Raw genomic sequence first — 26,697 nt, 5'->3', positions numbered from 1 at the left:
TATTTCAGATCAACACAGAGCAGTGGTATTTCAAATTTCTCTAGATGTTGCTTCAAGCCATCTTCAGGGAGCTCACATTCCTGCCAGAGGTGACCAGGAGATTCTGTGCCCCCTTCCGTGAGCTCACAGAACTCAGCACTTTGATGTCAAGAGAGATTTTCCTGATTCCCCACACTTGTTCAGATTTTACTTCCTTTAGTAAAATACCACACAGTGGCCAGACACAAACAGGGTACCCAGTGTCCCTTTCTGGCATTTAGATAATTTCAGTCGCTGTAAATAAGAAAAGAAGTGTTGTGTTTAGGTCTTGTAGCACAACTGGCACCCCCTCACCCCCAGCCTTGTAGGCAGCAGCACTGCTCCTGGAAGAAGGAAAAGGACCCCTATTGTAACTTGATGCTTTTTGCAGTTTTCTTCCATTCCTCTTCTTCTCAGAGCCATGGAGATAATTGATGTTTTTAAGTCTTCTGTGAAATACTTCTAAAGAATTTTGATACAAATATAAGAGGACTGTGTGGCTCAGGACATTGGGCTCTAACACCTTTCACCTCCAAGGTCACTGCATTTAATCCAGCTCATAAGAGAATAAAAGCCATTTTAAGGCTGTTTATTGGCCCATGTGAAATAAGTTTCGTGGTCTTGATCCAGTTCCTAGTTCCACATCACAAAAGCCATTACCACAATCAATTTGCATTAATTGGCTCCCTCTCGTTGAGAGTCTCAGTAGAGAGGCCAAGTGCTGAACGGGCTATGAAGAATTAATTCCTCTCTCACCCCTGGGGGTGGTCCTTCTATTGGAAGCTTGAGCTCCACTGGCAGGACTGTGGGAGGAAACTTTCACAGCCATTGGGACCGTTCCGCAGTCCGGATGTTTCCATACGGCAGGTCAAGAGGAGACTTTATTCTTCAGCTCTGCCAAAGCAACCTCTTTCATCAGCACCACACTACCTGATAGTTCCCTTTTTCTAAAAATCTAAAGTCCATCCTGCTCATGTTCCTTTTACTAATCATCCACAGACAGAAATATGATGTGACTGGCTGCTGTAAAGGCAGCAGAAATGCCTGTGTGTTTGCAGAATGCAGGGTGTGAGAAATTAGAAAGGGAAGCAGGACTTTGAGAGTTTGGAAAAAAAAACCCAACAAAACATGACAGCATTTCCAGAAATACGTATACGTGTCCTCAGAACAAAAGCTTTCCTCCTAGTGCTTCCACACAGTTTTCTACTTGTCTTCCAGTAAAGTGCTAAACCCAGCACAAAGCTGTGGGAGTTTTCTGGGCAGTTTTTCCCCTCTCACACCCTTATCTTGAGAAAATGTGCTTTTGAAATGTCAGAACAATAAAGGAAAACGATAAAATATTGAGTACTAATGAGTAGGGGTTTCCAGATTGTGAGAAGCAACTCCCAACATTTTCATACAGATGCTGACAGAGTTTTGAATTAGTTGCCATCAGTCTTGGTCCAAAGCCCAGTCTTTCCCTGCTTGCAGTTAAATACTGGTCAGGATCAATGTTCCAACATTAGTTCACTGGTTTTTCCCCCTACTTCAATCCAGCCTGAACAGCAGCAGAGCATGAATCATAGAATGTTATCCAGAACCATGAGCTGCAGGTGAACGATCAATATAGAGGTGGGAACCACTGAAATTTTGGCAGAACCTTGCTGCCTCACAGAATCTTGAGGAATAGAATATTCTTCACAGGGTCCAGCCCAACGATGGGCTGACCTATTGTCCAGCACATGCAGAAGTGGGAACAAGTTCTGCCACCTCCCAACATCCCCAAAGTACATCAGAGACATATTCAGAACATCCCTCATCTAAGAGTTTCCAAAGTGTTTTACTTTTTTTGTTTCAAGCCCCAAAGCAGCGTTATTTGTTTCCAGTGGGGTATATCATCTTGCCCTCAAAGTACAAGAGTGTCAGAGTTTACTTAATGAAAAATATAAAGGCACAGCCTACATGGAAACTCCAAGGTTTCCAGGGAAGACAACTAAGCAAAATTGTGTCCCAAGGTTGTCAAGAAAATATTTTAATTTTGAGTTTACTATTCCCCCAGATCCTTTTGGCATATGTATCTGCTACTCTAAGCAGCTTTACCAACTTTCCATCAGGAAGGTTGCACCAGGAAAGCCATCATGGATGCAGGGATCAGCAGTCCTAAGATGTAGATAAATGCAGTGTCCCAAAGGCACAGCACAAAGCAATGGGCTTTGCCCAACTAACTTGGCTGAAAGTAACTCCTCTAGGCTCATGTTAGGCTTGCCAGAGGCAAAAAGACAGGATAAGAAGACATAAAGGGACAAAAGCCTGGGAGATTCAGAAAAGAGAGAATGAGAATGGCAGGAAGAAGAGCCAAAACATACCAAAAATTCAGTCTGTTCAGAAGGATCCTAAAATTTCTGAGGGTCTGCTACTGTTCACTGGTCATACACAGTTTAGAGTCATGATATCACCAGCACAGATTGATCCTGACCTGAGAAGACTCTCCAGTTGGGAAGTTATTACAAAAATAGTACATTGGTAAAACACCACAAGACGGGCACTTTGTCCTCGTTGATTCCCTAAAGCATTAGATTAGATCCACTTCAGTTTGTGGGTACCCTGAGGTCAGGGACATTTTTTGAGCTTCACTTACCATTGTTTCTACTCTGGATGTGAATTGCCACGTTAAGGGGTGAGATGAGTACGTGCAGATACACACGTGCATCTCCAGAACCATTTTGCCTACCACTGGCAGCATCATGCTCTCCTGCTCTCTCCAGACCCTTCAGGCTGGGTGAAATCTTGCAGAACAGTTATTCTGGGAAAAAAACCCCAGAGCTCTAATTACGTAAATTTATGACTGATGAACTGCAACCACCTTTGCAGCCTCCTTTTAACATGACAATGGCATCTATCAGTGAAACATCTGTTGTGCAACTCAGGAACAAGAGGTCAGTGTTGTTGAATTTGGGATTCCAGCCATCTCCACTAAAGGATTTTTTTAACTTCCTCATAAATTTTTTTTTTAAATAAAAATGAATTTCTCCTAAGTGAAAATGCCTAATTTTCCAACATAAACACCTAAACAGAACACCTACACAGTTCAGGGTGGTTTCCATTACTGGCCAGAAATGTTCATTTGATATAACAGTAAGGCAACAACATCTGAAAATCACCTCCTAGGACCTGGGAGGCAAGTCACCTCACACTTGCAGACTATCATCTCAATTCTTCAGCAGCTATTTATACAGAGCCAAGTTCTGAAGATTCCACCCAAAACTTTCAGGGTTTCTTCAAGTTACAGCTTCACCTTTTATTCCACCTCAGACTGGGTTTTGTTTGTTTAGGGTGCTCTGAATGACAGAGTCCTTGCCCCACACTGGAATCTGTTTACATCACGTCAGCATCTGTTGACACGTTCTATAACCCAAATAATACAGCAGCTACAATCACACCACACCATCTGCCCTGAATCAGAGTCACTCATTAATCACACCCACCACAGTCACAGACAATGCCCAAGGAAACAAACCAAGGTGTGTCCTGCTCTCCTGAGCAGCAGAGGGGCAGTGTCAGGAGCACTGTGATCACACACAGCCTCTCACTCCCCCAGAACCCCCAGCCCCAACATCCTCCAGCAGCAGCACAACTACACAGCTAAGCTGTGGAGATGGAAGGGCAGCAAAAGAGCCAAGAAAATGCAGAAAATTACTGTTTGTAATAGGAAATAAGAAAGATTTCAATAGTAACAGGTCATCTTTTTTCAAGGCAGGTAATAAACACACGGGGAGCAGGAAGGGGAACTTACTTCACCACTGGAGTGTAGAGGCAGTGCAGGCGGCAGTAGAGCCTCACCCCCTGAAGAAGGGAAGATGTGGGGTGTTAGCAGCTTTTTACTTTGCAAAGAAACACTGACTAGCTAAAGTTAGAAAAACCTGGACATTGATGTCTCAACTCAGCTGGAATTATCTAGTCATTAACTGATATTCAAAACAGTTCCCTTATCCTCTCTGTCAAACATTTTCTTCTTTCCCTGCCTCCAACAGCCAAAAATCTGTTCTTTTATCTCTAGTCACCTCCATTCCAACATTTTCTCCACTAATCCTTCCTCACAACTAACCCATTAACCATTGCCCATAAGAAAAAAATCAAATTTATTAGAAGATATGTGGGCAAAAATGGGATATACAGAACTTATCTGACAGACAATTATTAGGAACAGCAGTTAAATGTTGATCTCTTCTATCTCCCTGAGCCATAATGCCCAGATTTGCAGCAGACATGCTGTGTTACCATTTTGAGACCTTTTGTTACTCTATTAGGAGTGCAATCAGCAGTCCTGGGTGCAGTCACAACTGAGCTGTTCACTGCAGATCACGAGGTGCCAGCTAAGAATGGTAACACAAACCTTGGACATGATGTCTTCCAATTCACTTCTTGGCTTGTACGTTCCATCGTCGTAGCGAAATCTGTACATCACCTGCTCGTTCTTGAACTGGTGCTTGTCTGAAACTAGAACATCAGCATGACAGTCAAAATCAGCCTTTTCTTTCCCCCCCACCATGCTCTTTATAGGCCAGTTAGTATCCAGAGATACCAAGTAAGCAGTCACTGGTGCCTGTAATTTTCTGAAGAGTATGTATTCTGTACCCTAGAGAAATGTCATTATTCCCAGCTTAATTTAATGGAGAATAGTTCCAACAATACAGAGGAGGAGGAAGAAATCTGGAGAAGAGCAGGTCAGGTGGGATAGCTTACTCACTGCAATCTTCCCAAAACTATGGTCAATCTGTGTGCTGGAGCACCCTTGAATATTTGGGATGCAGCCTTTGATGAACTGAGAGAAAATATGGATTTACACTATTTAAGATGCATCTTAGCCTAAGTCCAATTAATCTGAGAAAACTGGCTCCACTTGGTGACTGAGAACAATTCCCCTGTGTTGGGAAGATCCAAAGTACCAGGACACAGTCTGAGATTTAGTCTGCCTCTTGCAGAGTGGGCAGGATAGTTCTTCAGAGGCCAGAAATTCTTAAGACCTTCCCTCGTTACATAGGACATCCTGTTCTACAATTAAATTCCTGCTTTGGATGACATTTTTCCTTAATTTCACAGGATCAAAATATGCAGGATCCCATGTATCTCACTTTGTATACAGTTGACTCTCTTAAGCTGTGCAAGTTACTGACTTCTTCTGCAGGCTCTGGATTTTGTATTTCTAAATCCAGCTGAGAATGAAGTGAGCAGAAAGTGTCTTCTGTGTTTGGCCCACAGAAGATCAGGTTCTGATCCCTCCTGTGCCCTGTGACAGGTACCAGAACTGCTCCATCAGCAGCTCCAGATAAGAGAGCCAGAATTAAAGGAGATACAGAGGAAACGGAGTGGTAAAACACACAGAGCTCAGCATTTAGCAATCTTTTATGCCCTGCTTCTCAGGCAGGCTCAGGGGCTTTCACCTGACAGGAACGTTCTGCCAAGTGAAAAAAAAAAAGGATAAAAGATAAAAGAAATTGCATAATGCAGAATGGGGGTAAGGGCTTCATTATGGTGCTTATATTTTCGGTTCTTGCTACATTAGGAGACACATAATGGGATAGTTCCATGTTAATGGTTTATCAGAATCTCAAGGGATACTCCCTCAAGTAAATGCAGCGTTACAAATACCTTCCAATGTCTAACAGTAACTGTCATTGAGGACACTCACATCAGCAACTCTGCACAACTCTGAACTGTAAAATTGTGTTTAGAGAAAAAGAACACTGATGGAAGTGTCAAAACCTGAATTTATGGCAAGGTAAACAGTTATCATGAAATAACAAGTCTCAAGTGAGCTTTCTGCACCAGCAGTGCTCATGTGCATGTTCAGAATGTAGGCAAGTCCGGGTGTGAGTGCCACAGAGCATTCCTCATCCAAAGAGGGATCCCCTCACTGGAGCCAGAGTGTTCCAGAGGTCTCCAAAACCACAGTTAGGGCCAAGCACTCAAAAGTGTTCAGTGCCTTTGAGCTCGTGCTCAAACCTCTTCACAGTCTGAATGTGCCTGAATGTTTGTCTTGGTACCTGTGGGTGGAAGTCTGTGTGCATGAAGGGCTAAGGGACTGCTTACAATAGATTTCTCTGTGTTAATTAAAAGAAGATAACAGACATAATTTCTTAACAATGTTATTGTCACCTGAAAGACCAGTCTGTGATGCTGAGTAACCAAGAGATTAAAGCAAGACTAGCCTAATAAAATGCCTCCCCTATTTAAATTGGTTTCCAAGAGACTATGAAAGTGTAGAGCTCTGGTGACTTAAGACCTACCTACAGTATTCCTTTGGTGTGCATTTTGCAGCTAAACTCACCTGAATGCTGAAATTGGAATATTTGGTGTTTAACTAGAATAGGACTATGTTACTCTGTCTACATAAAGTGGGACAAATTTGAATTTAAACAATGCAATCTGGAGAAGGACCTTTCAGTAGAAATGCAGATAGCACAGACAATTTTCAAGCAAGTATCCTTTAGTCAGGCAGCACTTCTGGATGCTCTATCCTTCCCTTCTAAAACATTCCTCACCACAGCACTTCCAGGTCATCAGCTAGGTGAGATGAGCAAATATGGTCCCTCACTATTTTAAAGAGACACTCTTGCCAAATGAGCTGGAAACACAAACCCTCCATCATCTCTTTCCTTTTATGACAAGCAGCCTCATTAGAATGACCCATCAGCTGGAGCCCCATTCCAGGAGAGCACTGCTCCACTCTCCTCTGGATTGCTGATGTCTCACTGTGCAGACCTGTGTTTATGGATGGCTACACATTTTCAAACACACACAGTACCAAGGAATACATACCTGATGTAGTACCCAACTAAGAGGTTGCAGAGAAATCAAGCAACTGCAGGCATAAATACTTTCAGGATACCAAGTAAGTCCTGTTTTTGTGGGACATATTTTCCCACTCATTAATCCCAAAAATCATTACACATGTAGAGCATTTGAAGGGTATGGCACAGGCAAGTATCTGAACATCATGTGAACTGCAGACAGTTTTCCATCCCCATTTCCAGGGCACTACTGAAATCTGACATCTCTCTGCTCCATGGCATGGCACACTCACCATGATGGATGATTCCATTTTCCAGCAGTGCCTGTCCCAGGTTGACCCCTTCCTCTGGTTTGCTTATCTCTCCAATCTCCGTGAGCCAGGACACAAACTCGCTGCAAAGGGGAGCACAACAAACACTGAGCTCTGGGTGTCAGCAGGGACCTGCCCTACAATCATCATCCAGCCAAGGACACTCTCCTTGGAGCAAGAGTGAAAATTGTAAGCAATGATACCTCTGTGTGGTTTGGTTTCCTCCATTCCTGGAGGAAATGCTCTGCAGAAGGTCCAGACCTTCCCCACCATTCCCCTTAGCTCACAGTTAGTGTGCAAACAAAAGGAAAGACAACCTGGCTGGATCTATAAAGATGCTGCCAATCCTTATTTTATGGAGCAGTCCAGACATCCATGGGGAAAAAGGGAAGGAAGATTAACTGATGACCTTAAAAACAAGTTCAACAAGACGGTATCCTCACTTCCCAGCTACTTCTTTCCAAGCTACCTCTCCAAGCAGTGTTTGTGGTTTGACTCAGTTACAATTACACATGCTCCTCTCTCTTCACTGGGTCTGATTTCTGCCCCCAGCCCTGTGATGTAACTGCATTGGCTTTAATGGAATCACAGCAGGACTTAGGACAGAAGATCCAACCTACTGAATTCAAGCACAGAGCAGTAACAGAGAGCACAAGTCCCACTGACAGGTTAATTTAAGGTCATTTTCTGGAGGTGGTGCCTGGCAGATACACACATCATGCTTCTAATTCATTGACAAATGACGCAGCACAAAACAAAACCTCTCTCTGGTGAAGGGTAGAGCGAGAGGTGAGAGGCACATATGGGCAAAATAAAAGCCAAAAATTGATAGATATGTAGGATGTTACTCATTAGAAACAGTAAGTACAAAAAACCGACCATGGTAAGCCTGATGAATCCAGAGCCCCAGGGGACTGAGCTGTTTGCCAGGTTAATTAGCAATTATACTAGAAATGTGTTAAAGTCATAGAGAAGAACAAAAGGAGTATATGAAAGTAGAGCAACATATGGGAAATGTGAGTTCAATAAAACACTTGGGTGCTTGCCAACGTGCAGAGTGTTGCTGCTTAGCAAAGCCAGTATCCAGGTCTCTGCCTGTGGGCTCTGAATGAAGTATTTTTAGTCTCTTCATATTTATCAGTGCTGACTCATCTAAGCTGTAGGTAGTATTTGCATTTTGTCTTTAGAATAAAAAAAAAAAAAAGCTTCAGGACTGAAAACTTTGGTTTGCTGAGGGGCTGTAGTGTAGAAAAAGCAGCAGAATCTATTCAGCTATGCCAGGGGAATCCCATGGAAACCAGCAGGGTTTTGTAAAACTCCCAAAGCCACAGTAGTGATGAGTCAGACTCTTGTCTCCTAAGGAAAGCTCATTCTCAATTTCCCAGTGATTCCAAACTGTTTCTAGAAGTATTTAAAAGCTGAAATGCAGAGGGAGGAGAAGTAAGAATGACCCTCCACGCTCACTGCTGAGGACACGAGGCAGACACGCTGTGCAGGACCTGCTGCCCGTGACCGCAGCCACGGGGGATGCCCAGGGGGGACGTCCAGGGTTCCCCATCAGGCCGTTTATAGCACTTAAACAGTTGCTCAGAACTTCAGTGGAAGCTACCCTGTTAGCTTTCCTGCTGCTTTTATTTGGAGCTGTGCCTCTGGAAGCTATCTGGAATGTAAATGGAAGGCAGTCTTCCTGAAGTCTGGAATGGTGAGCTGAGAGAGGAAAATAACTGAGCACTACTGTCACAGCCTGGAGCTTCCCAGCCGTGGGATGGTTTTCTTAAGAGCTACTTTAGGACTACTGTGACATTTGATTCAGAAGCAAAATCAGTAACCATTTGGTTTGAAGGCTTTGTAAGCCCTGAAAAGTGCATGATCCAGAAACATTTCAAGAGGTTCTTAAGGAATATGCCAGACTGTTTCTAAAAAATCATCAACTCAAAGAGTGGATGGCAAAGCGTGATTTGTTTTTTCATATTGTCCTTAACAGCTCTCCAGGATAACTGAGTATCTTCTCTTCCCAGTGCTGCCATGCAGTCAGGACACCATCTCCCAGTTATTAGTGACTCACTCAAGTAGGAGTATCTACAAAAAATCCCAGGCTGCTGCCAATATGCACTGCCCAGGGAAAGCTCTGGGAATGACACAAAATCTGCCAGTCATGACTGGAATGTACTCATTGAGTTGCACTTAACTTCACAGGACTGTACCAACAAGTGACTGCTGAAAAGATATCAGCAGAGTTATTTGCTGCAGGGAAGGCTGGAACATTAGGAGAAATAAACCTTTTGTCAGAGATCAGGTAAGTATTTCAGTCTGGGCTCAGCAATTGGCAAAGCTAGGTCAGGTCCTCACTACTAGAATGCAGGTGGCTGTCAAGCAAACTGAGGGCACTGAGCAGGACAGACTGTAAGAAAACAAACCTTTCAAAAGGAAAAGGAGCAGCAGGAAATCCTGGATAAGACTTGAAACTAAGCAAAATATCAGGGAATCCACCACAGACTCATACATAACATAAGCTGCCCTTCTGGTACTTCTTGTTGCATGGAAAATGGGAAATGCCCTATCAGATCTAGAAGGTTTCACTCTCAATCCAAGATCACCTGGGAGGGTGGGGGCATGAGTGAGAAGAACTATAAAGCAACTCGATTCTCCAAAAATCAAGATCCTCTTTTTCTAGCTGAAGCATCACCAGCCTGTGCTCCCAGCCTGCCTCCTGTCAGGCACGGAGACATTTCCACCCCCTGTCCACAGGGAATGCTGCTGCAAACTGCCTTGGGGAGACCGGGGGAGGGAAGGGAAATGAGTGGATACTCTGCCTCTTGGAACTCTTTTCTTCTCCCACAGCTGATCATTTCAATCACGAGCAGCTGAGGTGGAAAAGTCTTCTCAGGTCAGCAGCTCCTGTGCCTCCCTCCCCATGTGCCAAGAATTAGTTTGTCATTATTTTGTAATACCTAGCCTGAATCAAAGAGGGTTTTTCCAGCCAATACAGCCCTATACTTCTAACAAACATCACCTGACGCACAAAATTTCATTTGTGTCTGTTATACTGACAAAAAGGAAACTGCTAAATTCAATCCTGAGACTTGGACAGCTCTGCTGGATTTAAACATCACCTGGAAAGCACTGGTTGTATACAAAAGAGGATACAGGTTAGGCCACCTACAGCCTCAAGCTTTTGGGAGTTGAGGCTTTTTTCCTTACTCCTTTTGTCACCCTGCAGCTGTTCTGAGTTACTGTACAACAGTGAGCTGTCACATGGTGGAACGTGCAGGGAAAAGCAGGAGCAGAAACCAATGGTTAATTTTAATAAATCACAACTGTAAGGGGCTTAGGGCTTTTTTTAATGAAGCTGCATCAAAGCACATCTGATCTGACGTCACAATGCCATCCCCAGAATATCCAAGTCCATTATTTTAATTGGCATGAAAGGACCTTTTCAGTCAAAATGCCACTTACTTGCCAAGAAAGCACTTGGGAACAGTACTTAATTTTCTCCTCCTGTCTTTGATAAGGTTCACTTTCTTGCTCATCATCATTTGGTACAGCTTCTCTCCCTTCTCCGCAATCATGACATATGCATCCCTCTCCATTCCCAGTTTCAAACCTGGAATACAAAGCAGAAAATCCTTTAGATCTTTAACATCAGATAAAGCATTTGCTCAAAGTCAAAAGCTGAGACAAACAGCAAAAAATGGGGGGAACACAAAAATTAACTGACTTACTTTCCATTTGAGGGGGAAATGAGGTCATTTTTTTATCTGAGTACAAAACTGTCACTGGTGAGTTTAGCACCACAGAGATGCAGCTTTTCTTCTCCATTTTAAAAAGCAGCTTTCAACTTGTGGGCCAGGGCAACCCCAAGCACCAATACAGGCTGGGAGGAGAATGATTGAGAGCAGCCCTGGGGAGAAAGCTTGGGGGGTGCTGGTGGGTGAACAGCTGGATGTGCCCCATCCACATGCACTGGGCTGATCTCACTGCGTGGGCAGCAGGGGAGGGGGGGATTCTGCCCCTCTGCCCAGCTCAGGTGAGACCCCACCTGCAGAGCTGCCTCCAGCCCTGGGTCCAGCACAGGAAGGACGTGGAGCTGCTGGAGTGAGCCCAGGGGAAGCCACGGAGATGCTCCAAAGGGCTGGAGCCCCTCAGCTCTGGAGCCAGGCTGGGAGAGCTGGGGGGCTCACCTGGAGAGGAGAAGGCTCTGGGAGACCTGAGAGCCCCTTCCAGTGCCTAAAGGGGCACTGAGAGAGACTTGGACAAGTACATGTATTGGTAGGACAAAGGGGAATGGCTTTAAACTGAAGAGGGGAGGTTTATATTGGATAGTAGGAAGAAATCCTTCCCTGTGAGGGTGGTGAGGCCCTGGCACAGGTTGCCCAGAGAAGCTGTGGCTGCCCCATCCCTGGGAGTGACCAAGGCCAGGTTGGACAGGGCTTGGAGCAACCTGGGCTGGTGGAAGGTGTCCCTGCCCATGGGGGACTAGAACTGATTGGCCTTTAAAGTCACTCCCAATCCAAAACATTCTTTGATTCTGTGAATAAATCAAAACTAAACAGGAACATTATTTTCTCATCCTTTCTTAATTAGCCTTTTTACTAATACTCTTAGGCTAAAAATAGAGTTTGACAATCGTATTACCCAGTCATTGAAAGAAATACTGCATGATTTAAAGAATGAAAGATAACTGGATATAAAGAACATTTCACATTCACTTTTTATCAGAGTTCCCACACAGCTCATGTTAACTTGAAAATTGCTACAGGCAGGAGGATGATCTCTGAAAACAGCAGGTGTCTGTGTTACAAATATCCTCAGAACTGGCATTTTCTGGCCCTCTTCCCTTTAGATTTGCAAATTGCTTTAGGAAGACAGCACGTGACAAAAGCTGCTTTGCTGTTGGAGATGTTTTGTCTTTTCTGGTCCAATCACATGGCTTAGTTTTCTGGTGAAGTTACTCTAGAATTTGAACATCTGGGCAACTCTGGAGTCCAGAACAGAGGCACAGATTGTAGACAACTCCAAGACTGGCTTGAAAACAGGCAGCCTGAAGTGGTCCTGTACTTAAGTGCCTAATTTTTACAGAGACTGACATTAAGCAGAATTTAAGTGATCGCTGTAAGGCTACAAAATGAAAACTCTACATTTTTAGGAAGAGGAGTTCATCCTAACTGGAGCTAAATCCTGCTGCTTTATGAAATGAATCATTAATCTTCTGAGCACTCAGAGCTGCTTTCTAGCTTTTTGAAAACACTTAATGCATCTGTTTTAGAGGCTTGAAATGCACATTCCAGAAATTAGACTTGCACAACATTTTGCCATTCAAATACAGTATTTCCTTTATGTGTCCACTATCTGGCTAAAGGTTTTGGCTCCAAACCCCCCCTGGCTTATTGCCATTATTCTTCCATCCTCTTCTTCCCCAGCACTGGTCCAACACAGCACATGGAGCTGAGGCCAATTCACAACGTGGACTCGTGACAGAAAACAGCCTGTGTAACAGGACGTGTTCCCTGCTGCTCTCACATCCCTGAATTCCTGAGGCTCCCATGGAAAGGGCAGCCTGGAATGCACACTCCACCCAACTCATCCTACAGAAATGGGAATCTCACCAAGCTTTCTAATCCAAACACTGATAACTATATGACTCTGCAAGTACTCTGATCCAAAGGATATTTTCCAATAAAACCTGAAATCTCTGTCAGAATATCTATGCTTATCCCAAATGCCTGTCATCAGCTGCATCACAAAATTATATGACAAGAAGCATCAGAAAACCCACTCTTCCTGGCCAGTGTTGCATGGAAAACCTTGAGAACCTTTCTATTCATGAACAGTTCTTTTCCCCTCATGGTATTTATTTCAGTCACCTCCCCATATTCCCTAGCAAGGCCCATGTTTAAATATGGTCTGGTTTTCAAGTCCTGTCTTTTTACTGCTTATTCAACATTCTCTGAGGATAAAACAATTCTGATTCTCCATGTTGCCTTCAGGTATTTCTTTCCAATTTATATCATACCTAATCTACATTTTGAAGGGAGTATCCTTGCTATTATCAGAAGGTATATTGGGGTTTATATTTGACAAAGTAGGTTATAAATGTTTAATATTCTACGGTAACAACACTGTAATGTGCTTTGAGTTTAGCAAAGTAGATGAAAAGTATTGTAGCATAAAATGACCAATTACATCTTTAATGTAGCTGTGTGTGCAGAGAAGGGAACCACTTCTAAAGGTCAGCTACAGAATGTCTTAAAATATGTGGAATTTTCTCTGGCAATGAGCTGTTACTGCTCCCACAGGGCAAAGAGGGCAACAGGTTCACTTGGGAAGGATAGTTCCAACTTTTAAAGGAACCCAGAAATTTTATCACACTCCTGATTCTTGGGTTTGTGAGCTGGTTTCCATTGTATGACACTGTTTAAGATAAGCTTAGTTTGTGTTTCACTCCACAAGAACCAATAAAAGTAATGAGTATCCACATCCTTTTGCCATTGCCCAGTCCAAGTGCAGTGTCTCACAGAACCACACACTGGTTTGGGTTGGAAGGGACCTTAAAACTCATCTTGTTCCATCCCTTGCCATGGGCAGGGACACCTTCCACTAGACCAGGCTGCTCCAAGCCCTGTCCAACATGGCCTTGAACACTTCCAGGGGCTGGGATTTCCAGGGTTCTTCTCCAGGAACTGTCCCATTGAAAGATCATGAAGGCCAAGTTTGTGAGAATGAGTTTGTCTCACATTAGGAAAGAGGCTGCAAGCTGGAGTTTCTTCTTTCCTTTTACTGAGAAATACAATACAATTTTATGTTCTTTGCAAATAAAAGACCAACAAATTAGAAGACCAAAAAATTAAATAGATTAGATGTAATATTTTCACAGTAATTCAATGCATTAAAAAAACTGGCTCTGGTAAATGAAAACATTGGATAAATTTACTGACACAAGTCCATAAAACCTCCAAAGTACACATTCAGAAATATTTGTTCTCAATTCCTGTTCTTTGTCACCAAGGATAGATTTTAATTCTGCCCATGGAGGAACAAGTGCAAGCTTTTCTCTCTCTCTCTCAGATACATCTACATGCACATTCATTTCTCCTTTGTACACAGGTCCGTTCAGTGCAGCACAAAATCCACCATCCACTTACTCTCTCTCTGCTCCCTTTCCTTGATTATGGCATCCAGCCACTTCTGTTTGTCTTCTGCAGTCTTGGCCATGCAGACAAACCACTTGTTTTTGGCTGTGTTGTGAATCTTCCAGCCGTTCGTCACCGTGTAGCCGTTGCTGTGATAATCTGCTGCAAAGGGCCAAAGCACAAAGCACAGGTGAACAGGAGGTCTCTGCTCCTTCTTGCACTGTAATAAGGACTTTTGTCCACAGGACATGAGAACTCTTTAGGTGGCAGCTGTTTTTAAAGGACCTAATATTAATTCCTGACTTTTTACAATAGGAGCAGGGGTTGGTGTGGCCTTTGTGCATGAAATCAGAAAGCCACCCACTCTTCCTGCCTGTGTCAGGACACAAGAATCCTAACACAACTGGCATTCCCATACTTTGTTCATGGCCACATTCCATGCGACTGATTTGATGCTAAGACTAATATTTAGTAACATTCTAAAGGAGAAGAAGATCCAGAAGTTCTATTATTATAGCTGTAATGGCTTAAGATGTAAGAAAATAAAGGATGGAAAGAAGATAGAAGTATCTTTTATTAAATTAACTTGGATTAAGAATAAAAATAGACAAGCTTCTGAGTATGCAAACTCTTCATAAGGTCATTTCAGAATGAAGGACTAGTGCCTGAAAGCATGTCCAATCTTTCAACCATGTCAGTTGGTCTAATAATGAAGGCACCACAAGTTCCATAGATTACTTCAAATTTCATTAAAGGAGATGGATAAGGACTTCTGCACCAACTTCCAACACAAGATCTAAACTTACTGTGTTGTTTAAAGACAATATTTGGTCTCTTACCTGTTCCATCCTCCACATTCTCTACCTCCATGACTTCTGTATTTATTCGACCCCTGAAGATATAAAGGGACCCGTTGATTGACTTTGTCCTTTTAGATGTTTTTTTCCCAGTAACTCTGCAATTAGGATTTAAACTGTTAGCAACACATAAGCAAACAGTGTAACATGTATATTAACAAAGCAATCTGAGACATGACTGTTAAAGGATGATTCCAATGGTGGTATCTGATGCGATCTCTGATTTTAAATAACTCAATCAGCTCCCAAAGGTAAGGGTGCACCAGTGTCAGTACAGCCATAACGAGCTTATTGTGCCAGATTATGTCAAGATTTACATTCTTGATGACTGACTGAAATGCCAGGACAACTGAACAGTGCATGGCCTTGGGATGACACCTGCAGTGTCACCTGACACCACCTCACATTTGCCTCCTTGGTTTGCCTAAAGCTTTGATGGATCTGTGGTGTGTACCAAGCTTCAAATATGAAATGAACCACATTAAGAGGCCAGTGTCACATGGTCATGTGTGCTACCTACCTGTCCCTGTATGGGAAACTCCTGCTGGGGCAATTTTGCACCCAAGTTTACATTCTTATCCATAAGCTTTATAATGTCTCTGTTGAAGTTTCTTGTAAAAAACTCAGGAAAGCACTTTTTCATTGCTAGTTATGTTCTGATTTTTATGTCTAGAACAGGTTTAGAACTATCCAAGTGACACCTGCTGAGCTTTAATATCCAAGAACAACCCTGCTTTGTGAACCAAAACACAACTGGTCAATGGTCATTAGGAAGTGGCAGGTGTCCAAACTCTGGTCAGGGAAGGGAATGCTGGGGCAACTTGCCAGGAGCTCACAAGATTCAAAGAATATTGCAATTAAAAGCAGCAGGGGAGAAGATTTCTTGTCAGAGTTAAATACCTATGATAAACTGAGGTGAGAGGAGAATCACCAAGTTTTCTCAAACATTTTTTTTCTGTTACACCCAGCTTGAGTGACAAATACACGTTTGGTGACAACCACGTATTTACATCCAATCAGGCTGACAGGGACTGAGATCTTGGAGCTATTGGATCATTTCCTAAAGATGACTGTGGAAGTCAAAAGAAAAGCTGTCCTGGCAGCCCTAGGGAAACCATTTAAACACTCAGCTTATTTCCCCACATGAAACATATTGTTCTTGACATCAGGATTCAATTTAAACAGCAGTCTGTGATCCTGCTAAAAACAAAAAAACAATACTCAGCCCTGCAAATCTATGTCATCAGTTTGCCAGACTTCCCTAAGCTTCTGCAAAAGGACTGATTGCAGTCTCTGAGCTAAAATCACAGATCTAATTCCAGTTCTAAACAGAGCTCACATTGGTCTCGACAACACTACTCCTACCTTACAATACAGGGAAAAACTGTGATGTTCAGATTCGAATGTTGCAGTGACTACTTATCAAAGATTGAGGTCTGAATTCTGCTTTCACTTTTGAATCAAAAAAACCTCCAGTGATTTCTACAAGTTAGTACAGTACAAGTTATTCAATCTCAAATAGGAACAGACACGGTTTTTGGGGGGTTGGTTTTTTTAAGGTGTATCTCACTAACATGTCACTGTTTGTCAAGCAGCCACTGGGTACAACAGCACAAAGAAAAAGACATTGATTTCCATCCTGGACTAATTATAAATAGCAGCTAGACAGCAGAAATATCCAAAATTAAAGTCATTCAGTGATCTAAATATATCTTTTACATTAGGCAATTCCCAGCAGACTTAATGAAATATTATGTTTTTTAATGGAAATCAGATTCTGGACATCCATCAATTCAAGCTGCATTGTCAGACAAAGATAAACAATATTGATCCCTTGGGAAAATCCAAGTGTTACAGCAGCCTCCTCCAAAATCAAGCCAAATGACAGAGGAGCTCAGTAATGTCTCCTGCACAAAAAGAAAGTTCTGCTTAAAAGGCAGCAGAACACTTTGTTTTCTAAATCTTAGTGCTCTGGGAAAACTGCCTGGCCAGTGCTGGAGCCAGGCTGACCTGAACTACAAACAGGACTAGAAAAACAGCTTCAAAGAGCTCTGAAGAAGAAAAAGATTAGTATCAAATTAACTGTTTGGGTTTTTTTTAAGGAATAGTTTTCTGTTATAAAACACACACATTTCTGAACTCTGTTTCATACAGAAGTTTTCATTTTGACAAATCTGGTAAATTGTCCAAATGAAATGCATCCTCTCTGTTACTTCATTTCAGAGTCAGAATGCTTCAGGTAGATAACATTAAAAGCCATAGAAGACTGAATGATGTATATATGTTTCTAAATTTAATTCAAACATATTTCATTCTAATAATTTTTAATGTAGATGCCACCTAATAATTTGTATTTATGTTGTATAGATTCAGCATTATACACACCAAAAAAGTCTGAACACTACTGAAATTAATTTTCCCAGTGTAATGGTTCTAAGATTTTCCACTGAACCAAAAAAAAAAAAGGGGGTGGGGCAGAATTTTGAGATATGAGAATTTTCTTTGGAGAGAACACTCTGGTTTTACAGAACTTCTAGCTGGGTTTGCCATTCCACTTGGCCATCACCAGTAAGGAAGCCTAACTTGAAACAGGAGGAGGATATTACAGGAAAGGAAGGAAGAGGAGAAGGGAGTGCAGAGAACGCATTGTAAATTGAGAGTAGACCAAGGCATGAGACTGGAGCTGTGAAGGTAAAAAGCTTAGCAACTGAAACACAGTATAATTGCTGCAGAAGTGAGCTGCCCTCCACTCTGCCAATGCTATTTTAATAACAAGCAGTAGGTGTTAATAATAATTAGGGTTTCTTAGGTGGCATGAGGCAAAAATTGTTACTAGCATAGGAAAGGAAGACAATGCACAGAGCACATGGGCTGCAAATGCTGACAGCAACTTGCAAATCTTCATCTCTTCCTCATTCCCCTGGGCCCTGCATCTATTTAATGTTTTCTTAGTCTTCTGCTCTCCCTTTGCTTGGCTTTAGATCATTTTTCACATCACCCTCTTCTGCTTGGAACAATCTCACAATGAAAGTTTGCACTTCCACATCACTCCTGAAGACCCATCTGCCCTGGGAGGCTCTTCATCTGTAAGAACTCACCCTGTGCTTTTGCTGCACTGGTTTAACTCCTTTCTTTGGGCTTCTCAGGGGTTGGGGGGGGCACTCTGTTACTGCCTGGAATATTTATCTACCACATTGTGACTTCTCTTCCCTATTGCCTAAGCAACAGTCAAGAACAGGAAGGTCCCACCTGTTCAGAGCAACAGAGAATGACCAGTAACTGGTCACACCTTCTCCTGACAAATCTGAACAGTTCCCTTATAAACCCCAAAATACGGAGGGACTCACCTGGATTTCCTCTTGCAATAGACCAGTAGATTATCAAACAGAAAGAACATTCTCTCCTGGATGTTTCCTGCTGAGATTTTTAACAAAGTCCCTTGCAGCAAGAGCTGTGTGCAGATGTCAGTCAGATTTGATCCCTGAAACATAAAAAAAAAAAAAAAAGTTTATTTTTAACTTTCTTTGTGTGTTTATATTGTTTATTTTTAACTTTATTATGCTATTATTTTATCTGCATGCCATTAAAGTATGAAATAAAGATGCACTCCTAAGGAGGAACACCTCCATTTCTTAACATGGCTAAACACATCATGTTTCCTCTTACAAATATTTCTTTTGAGTCTTCAGACACTACAATAAATCTTCCCCATCAAACAAATGGGGATTGTCATCCTGAAGACACCTTTCACTCTCAAAGCAGCTGTACTGTGAGCCTCTCAAGACCATGAGTACTCCCTTCATACCCCGAGCTACCATCGCAAACATCACCAGTGATGCTTCAGGAAAGCTTCCTAGAAGAGTAGTGGTAGCTCTGACAGACACACATCCCTATCCACCATCTCTGAGAACTCCTTTCACTGGAGAGGTGTCTCTCCAGTTCTTCTGTTAGAAGGACATGCAGGACTCTCTTCTCTGGAGTCCTAAGAAGCAGTTGGCCACACAGCCACGGGCAGCAGAGGCCAAGCCCTGCACACTGTGCCATCCCAGGGACCTGAGCTGATGTTCAGACATTCCAGCCTGGGAGCACGGCCAGAACCTGAGAAACACAGCAGAGCACTTGCAAACATTTACTCCCCAAACTGTTACTCAGATTATTCTTAGGAAAAGCGATTCTACAACTCTTTAAATGGGGCCTTTAGCACCAAAGTAGTTGGGTTGAAATGAAAAATAACTATGAGACTTCCCAGGTCATTCTCAGGAGGCAAAGTCCAAGTGTTCCCATGTTCTGAAAGCAACAGTTGGGAATCTGTTCCTCAAGTGTTCTATTGACCAAACAAGGCAGTTTGGCTAAACTTTTGGCTCTGGCCTTGAATTCCTTGATTTACAATTCATTCGAAGGTACAAGAGCATCCTGTCAATGAAGGTTCCTCTTCTGAAAAACATCCTGAAACACTGAAAAACTAAAACATTTAGCACCAGTTCTGGATCACTTACTAGTTTTTGAATTTCTCTATGAGTTGAGAGGAAAAACAACTTAGGGTATTGGCAATGTCCTTCACTTTCAGAATGCAGACAAGGAAGGAAATATGATATGAGCCCCTGCCTTGAATCCCACTGGAAAAGAGATCTGCCTTTGCATTGCAAGACAGTATCAACAAAACTGCCTGATTTCTGAAGATTCATTAACTCTATATCCACAAATAACACAAACATTTTGCAAAACACAATTCATCCCACTAAAAGAAACCAAAGACTTCTCTGTGTACAGGCATGCAATTCAGCTCCATCTAGAAAGTCACCTCTCAACAATCTGTTTCAATTATTTCAGACATTGCTTGAGTAGGGTTTTTTGAGGAAGGTGCAGTCTGTTGCCATCAAGCTGTTCAGAGGAAATCACTCGACTGAAAGCAGCCTTTCTGTGCACAGTGCAGTCACTCTGAAGGTGTGAGGGAAGCTTTGATTACATGGTTTGCTAAACTGAACCTTGACAGCTGTGCTGGCCATGTCTTGCTTTTAGTTAATAAGGAAGCAGCTATTCTTTCACAGAATCACTGAATGGTTTGGCCTGGAAGTGACCCTAAAGATCATCTCATTCCACCTCCCTGCCATGGGCAGGGACACCTCCCACTAGCCCAGGTTGCTCCAAGCCCCGTCCAACCTGGCCTTGGACACTCCCAGGGATGGGGCAGCCACAGCTTCTCTGGGCAACCTCACAGGGAAGGATTTCTTTCTAATATCTAATCTACACCTACTCTCTGTCAGTGAGAAGCCATTCTCCCTTTTCCTGACATCCTTGTAAATAGTTCATCTCCATCTCTCCTGTAAGTTCCCTTCAGGTACTGGAAGGCCACAGTTAGGTCACCCTGAAGCTTCTCTTCTCCGGGCTGAACAATCCCCATGCTCTCAGCCTTTCCTCCCAGCAGAGCTGCTCCATCACCCTCTGATCATCTCTGTGGCCTCCTCTGGACTCTCTCCAACAGGTCGATGTCCTTTCTGTGCTGGGGACCCCAGAGCTTTCAAAGGCTGCCAAGGATGCAGCACCAATTTGTGTGCTCCACATCTGCCTTTCTATAAATTCTGGATAGAGTGACCCAAGAACTAGCTAGATGCAATAGTTCCATCTGCTGTCTGATATGCTTTTAGTTTTTTAATCATTCTATGGAAAGACTTAATACATGTCCAGAAAAGAGAACTTGTTATTTTGAAAATGACTTGTTACTATGTCCAGGAGAAATCACTTATTTTGAAATTATGACCCCAAAAGTCTATTAGAATACACACAAATAGGAACAGAAACCAAGTGACTGTGCAACAGAAAAACATCCTCCTCACATGGTTTGCCCATGGAGAAATCAAGACTCCAGAGCACCTTAAGATCAAGTACCTAATTTTCCAAAAGACACCCACTGGGTAAAATTATCTGACCTATTTCGTGCAGGAAGTAAAGCAAATGACTGCAACAATTTGCTTCTCACTTTAAAATCTGCAACATTTTTCCATCAGACCCATCATGATGGTATCTAAACACTGTCAATGCATTTCCTGTTTGTTGTTGGCCTACCTACCTCCCACTTAGAACATTTTGAGAGGTTTTTCAATAGTAAGAAACACAGCAAGATTTATTTGATGTTTTCAGAGACAATGCAGAATTTCTCACCTTTCTAAGTGGGACCAAACTGTGGGGGAGGGGGGAAGGAAGAAAAGAAAAAAGAAAACATCATAGCTGGTAGAATTGCAAATTACAGGCGATTATGAAGTGGTTGATCAGCCTGAGCACTAACACATATCTTCCAGCTCCTGCTGTTCTGGGATGGGGGTTTTGCTCCCCATGGCACTTCAGACTTCAAGAATTTGGGGATATGTAGCAATTGTTCAGTAAAAGTAACTCGCTACGGGGAGGAGCTCTGCCCACAGAAATATTATTATATAAAAGAAATGGCATATTTACTTGGCTTTTACTAAGCAAACAAAAGCATTGCACACAAAAATTGGTCTTCTAATGCACCCTCTGCTTTTCTTTTCCCTATTTTGAAACTAATCTTTGTTTCCCAGAAGGATTAACCAGACTCAGACTGACCTGACTGAAGCTAATCCATAACACAGAGCTACAAGGATTCTGTGGATTGCAAAGGGATGCATCTGAGCTCACTGTGATGAGAGACCTCTGACTAAGCTGCAGGCCTTCGGTGGCTTCCCAGCCTGGGCTCAGTTTACCACGTGCCCCCATTGCAGTGTGTCCCACAGAGAGCTCCCAGGGTGATGCCAGGACACTGACAGGATGGTTGTGCTCAAGAGGGACACACAGATCCGTGGGGAAGAAGGGCTGAACTGAGGAAATGGCTCTGAAGAACAACCACTGCTCTTGGTGAAGTTGCAGCTGTCTCTGGAGCACAAGGAGACGCTGCAGGAGGAAAACGATGCTGCTGTCCATGTTGGGAACACTGAGGGTGGCTCTGACATCAACAGGATGCTGAGCAGAGCAGGGATGGTCTGCTGGAACAGGTGAAAAAAAGTGCAAAGGCACAGCAACCAGTGAAACTGCTGGTTAAAGAGACACACCAGACAAGGTGGAGCCTGTTCCCAAGCACTTGCACAAGGTGACCCCAACCTTCTCGCTGGGTTGCTGGTACACTCCCCACATTCAGGCTATGTGTCTTATATCTGTAGAACACTTGATCCTAAGCAAGCTGATCTTCACTTCTTTTTGACAATTTAGATCCTTGGACTGAAAAAGCTGGAAGCTGCAGGCCTTGTTGCAAAGTATATATGGTATATAACCATATAGACAAGGCACCAGTGCTTCAGAATCCATATCCATGCTAACAGAAAAGGGAAACTTTCTATTTCACAGGAGAGACTGCCATCATATGAACTAAAAATAGGCACAAATTTGCATTATAGACTTCCTCCTACAGTCAGTTCTGTGACTTAGAGCACTGTATTGTTAATCGAAAAATTTATTTAATTCATAATTGCAGCTTTCCAAAATAGAAGCTAGGAATCCTTCTCGTTAGGAATAAACTGTGAAACATACCTGAAAGCACTAAAACCAGTTATTTATAAACACAGTCCTTTGTTCTAGAATCCTAATTTGTGAGACCCCTGCACTGTGAAGACTGGACACTGTCAATCAGTTTCAAACTTCTTTACAAATTTTCTTTTGAAATTTCTTTACATTTACAAAAAAAATACCACCATGGTATTTATATTATTATATCCACCATCTATCTGTGATGTATAAAGTAAGTTTTCCTTTCAATAAGCCACTAGAACAGTTTGAGAAATGTTCCACAGCTAATTGGGAGGGAAAAACACTTCCTTTTAGAAATTTTGAGCTGAGTGTGTCTGTGTTACAAAAATTTGTATAGAAACAAAATTGAAAGGGTTTTTAGCCCTAGAATATTGCTGTAGGTAAGTTAAACCCTAAAAAAACAATCAATCAAACAAACAAACAAAAAACCAGTAAGTCTGGATATCACTGTGTTTATGGCATCATGGATACTTTAATAGTCATGTTTCAGGCTGCAGAGTTCAAACGTGCATTGAACCTGAAATGTTTCACTGGCTTTTAGAAGTCTTTGCTACATAGAATATTGTACAGCTTTGCTTGCTGAGCTTGATATCCAAAAATTACACAGCTGGATATCTGGGTTGTTCTCATGTCTTTAGCTGGATGCCAAGAACATCCTTCAGGGAAAAAAAACGAGCAAGGTTTAAAACATACATGAAAAATAAAAAACAACCCAAAAGAGAGTCATGGAGAGCACCCAGGAGTCCAAACATGAGGAAGCTTACATGACCCCTAACAGAATGTGCTCAGCTGGCAGTGATCAGCCCTGACAGTCTGAACATCACCCTCCCTAAAGGCCAACACCGCTCTCCCCATGAGGCCGTTTAACACCACGGACTCCCCATGGAGACCTCCCAGAGCCTTCCAGCTCCACTGACCCAAGGCCTCAGCCAAAATCATCACAAGATAAGCTGCCAATCCCCTGCACAACATCCTGACTTCCCACTATTTCTACTGAATTTTCCAGATCTCCTCTTCCTCCAGGTTTCACATTCTCGTTGTTTTCTCCTGTCCGTAGAAAATGTTTCTGCCTGCACAGAACCACCTACCGATAAACTCATCACTGGAAACACATTTGTGAGTAACTGAACTGGAGCAAACACAAACAGACCGATCCAACGCTTGCTAATCCAACCCTTATCTTTTATACAGGATGTCCATATGAAGCTAAGTGAAATAAATTTCAAAGCTCCCAGAAAAACCAAGGGCTTATGGGAACGGAAAAAGAACCTTCTGTTATTTAGACCAGTCCTGATTTCATCTTCTAGATCTATTTGCCTTTCAAGGGAGGTCTGACCATTTGAAATGTCAGTCCATTCCAGCCCTAACACCCTTCTTTCATAATCCATTTGTTCTGCTACAAATTGTGTGCAGGCTGCACACCCAAAATAAACACCAAATTCTGAACTCCTCGGTGATGCTGCCCACGCCTTCAAGAGCATTTACACATCACGTAGGAAACAGAAATCCCTGCATACAGCATGAGTCACTAAACTCCAGCCTCCAGGGAGCTTGCTGATCCTGCATCCTACCTCCCATCCTTCAATGTGGGACTGCAACTGTTCGAGGGCTTCCAGTTTCTCCATCTGTCTCTTGGTCTCGTTGATATTTGTGCAGACTGTCTTCATTGCCTGCAGAGCATTCTGGACAGCTGGGTGATCAGGATGCTTAGAGGGAGTCCTCTTAGCTAATTCCTTGGGGAAAAAAAAAAAAAAGAGAAAACATGAAACTTAGAAGTGGTTCATGGAAAGGTACAAGCATTAGTGAGCAATCCTGTAGGAAAATGCCAGAACCATTGCAAATCAAAGAGAATCTGAGGACATGTTACTGTAAATGCTGCTCTCTGTTCTTCATCTGCCCAGGTTTAATAGGAATGCTGTGAAATAAATGAAGTAATTGCTCATGTTAAATGTGCCAAATTAAGAGAGATCAAGCCAAATAAGTTTTGCTGTGTAAGGTGTGTTTGCTTTATGTTCATATATTTAGGAGGCTAGGGCACATGTTCTAGCAGAGACAAACAAGGTCTCTGCTTCACTTGTTTTAAAGCACAACAGTCCAGTTAAAACCTGTCCACTGAAAAACAGACTCAGGATCTGACATTATTAACCAGCTTGGCAAAAGGCACAACCACTGTCAACTCACAATCATTTTTTTAGACCAATAGTACTTTACAGTCAACCACAATCAGACAAGAATACATTAAAGAAACCTAAAATAAGGCTGGTAATTTTATCTGGATACATAATACGGTATTTAAGACCCACATTTTTAGATTGCCTGAAATATTTAACTTTCTCACTATGGTCTGGTTTGTCTTTTGCCTCTCCACATCAGCACATTAACCTCAGCAAGCCTCTTCACCACACAGAACTTTGCCATTCTGCCATTAACTGGAAGATCTCTGTGCTGTGCTGCCGTGCTCGGCGCTGGCATCCTCTGTCTCCTGGAATGATCCTGAGCACTGCTGGGGCCTGTCCCACCTGGGCTGCTCACACATCCTGCAAGACAAGCACTGCTCCCAAACTGACCAAACACCACCTCTAGGTCACACTGACTGGGCCTTTTAGGCTCGTGTTACACAGCCTGACAGAGAGTGGAGCGCTGAAGGGCAAGTTCTGCTGCAGCATTAACTTACAGTGACTCTAACAGCTGCTAATCCAATAATTTCACTAATCCAGACACTGAGCTGCTAAATCAAGGAACTTTCTCTGTCCTACTGTAGATTCACAGATCTGCTCTACAAAGCTCTTCAGACAGAAGCCACCTTCACCATGTGACAGGTTTGTGTAAGCCTAGCTGTACTTTTGTACTAGCAGGAGGAACTGTAGAATAAATAGTTACACACTGAGCTGCTCAGACACCAGCAGCATTGGAAGGCATATCTGAAAGGAGAAAGTTAGAGTTAAAAGCAGTACAGATTAATTTCTGCCTTTGCACAGACACTCTCAGTGCTTCCTCCCTGCTTCCCCATACCAGTTGGACCAAGATTTAAATCACAGGCACTAGTAAACTACCTTGAGACCCAGTATTACAGAAGTACCAAGTATTCTAAATATTTATTTATTAACTTCTCAGGGTTTTTTAGAGTGAAATCTGCATCTTGAGATTAAACTACTTGGCCACTGGTGCTCCTTTAAGCAATGCAAGTGACAGATCTCATGAGAATCAACACATGGCAATGGGAAGTGCTCTCATTCCCACGCAGACAGATCCCAGAGATAGAAAGGCCCAAATGAATGTATGGGAATGTTGATGCTTGTCCAGTGAAATAAAGCAATTCCATTTTTTGAGCAGATTCAGTATTTTGATAATTTATTCACAGCTACAATTTCTCTTTTCAGAAAATTATACATGGAGATTGACAGTGGTTCTTGTCAGATGGATGACAGGTGAGATGAGTGATGTGCTGACAGCTGGGAATCCCACTAAGACAGAGGAGATAATGATTTTAAACTCCGTGATACAGAGAGTGAGTAACACGTGGACAGGAAAAGGAGGCTTGCTGCTACAAATGTCAGTTGATACCACAAATAACATTCCTTATGGAAGTTTTTACTCTACTCTCACTGAAAATAAGGCCATTAAAGGTGTTGCATGCTGGGGACACTACCCTCTGCTCCATGTTTCCAATACGGAGGACTCTCAGCAAAAATCAGTGAAGGTCTGCAGCTCCAGTGTCACCCACACTGCACAGAATGGACACATTAGCACTGTCTCAATGTCCCTTTCAGAAATCCCCCAAGACACAGAGAGAGATCTCTCCATTCAGAGCAGGCCCCTGCTGTGACAAACAGCATCTCCCCCACTCCATCCTGCTGCGATCCCAGCCCAGGAGCAGGACAGGAGGCCAGGAAAGGCAGGGATGGTTCTGGCTGGGGCTGTCACTTGTCCCAACACCATAAGCACCAGGAGCACTCAGAGAACCTGCCCCTCCCCAGCCTGAGCCACTTGAGGACAAGTCATGCTGCCCTGACACTGCCACTGCCCAAAGGAGCAGAGCTCGGCACTTCCGAAACACCCGGAGGGAGCTCCGGGTACT

General features: G+C 42.8%; 1 protein-coding gene across 5 annotated transcripts in view; it reads right to left on the bottom strand.

Annotated features, from left to right (window-relative positions):
- PREX1 (phosphatidylinositol-3,4,5-trisphosphate dependent Rac exchange factor 1) overlaps positions 1–26,697 on the bottom strand; it is a 145,992-nt gene that overhangs the window by 45,425 nt on the left and 73,870 nt on the right. For all 5 annotated transcript variants that reach the window (XM_050314074.1, XM_050314077.1, XM_050314075.1 and 2 more), the window contains exons 6-13: positions 24,191–24,352; positions 18,434–18,567; positions 15,069–15,184; positions 14,242–14,391; positions 10,556–10,703; positions 7,082–7,182; positions 4,391–4,494; positions 3,791–3,840 (exon numbers count right to left, since the gene is read on the bottom strand). In XM_050314074.1, the coding sequence (XP_050170031.1) occupies positions 3,791–3,840; positions 4,391–4,494; positions 7,082–7,182; positions 10,556–10,703; positions 14,242–14,391; positions 15,069–15,184; positions 18,434–18,567; positions 24,191–24,352 (965 nt within the window). The remainder of the gene's footprint in view (positions 1–3,790; positions 3,841–4,390; positions 4,495–7,081; positions 7,183–10,555; positions 10,704–14,241; positions 14,392–15,068; positions 15,185–18,433; positions 18,568–24,190; positions 24,353–26,697) is intronic.

The sequence above is a fragment of the Myiozetetes cayanensis genome, unplaced genomic scaffold, assembly GCF_022539395.1.
Source record: "Myiozetetes cayanensis isolate MyiCay16 unplaced genomic scaffold, myiCay2020 scf19, whole genome shotgun sequence".
Taxonomy (NCBI): domain Eukaryota; kingdom Metazoa; phylum Chordata; class Aves; order Passeriformes; family Tyrannidae; genus Myiozetetes; species Myiozetetes cayanensis.
Note: the sequence above shows the minus strand (reverse complement) of the source record. Positions and strands in the feature narration are given on the sequence as shown.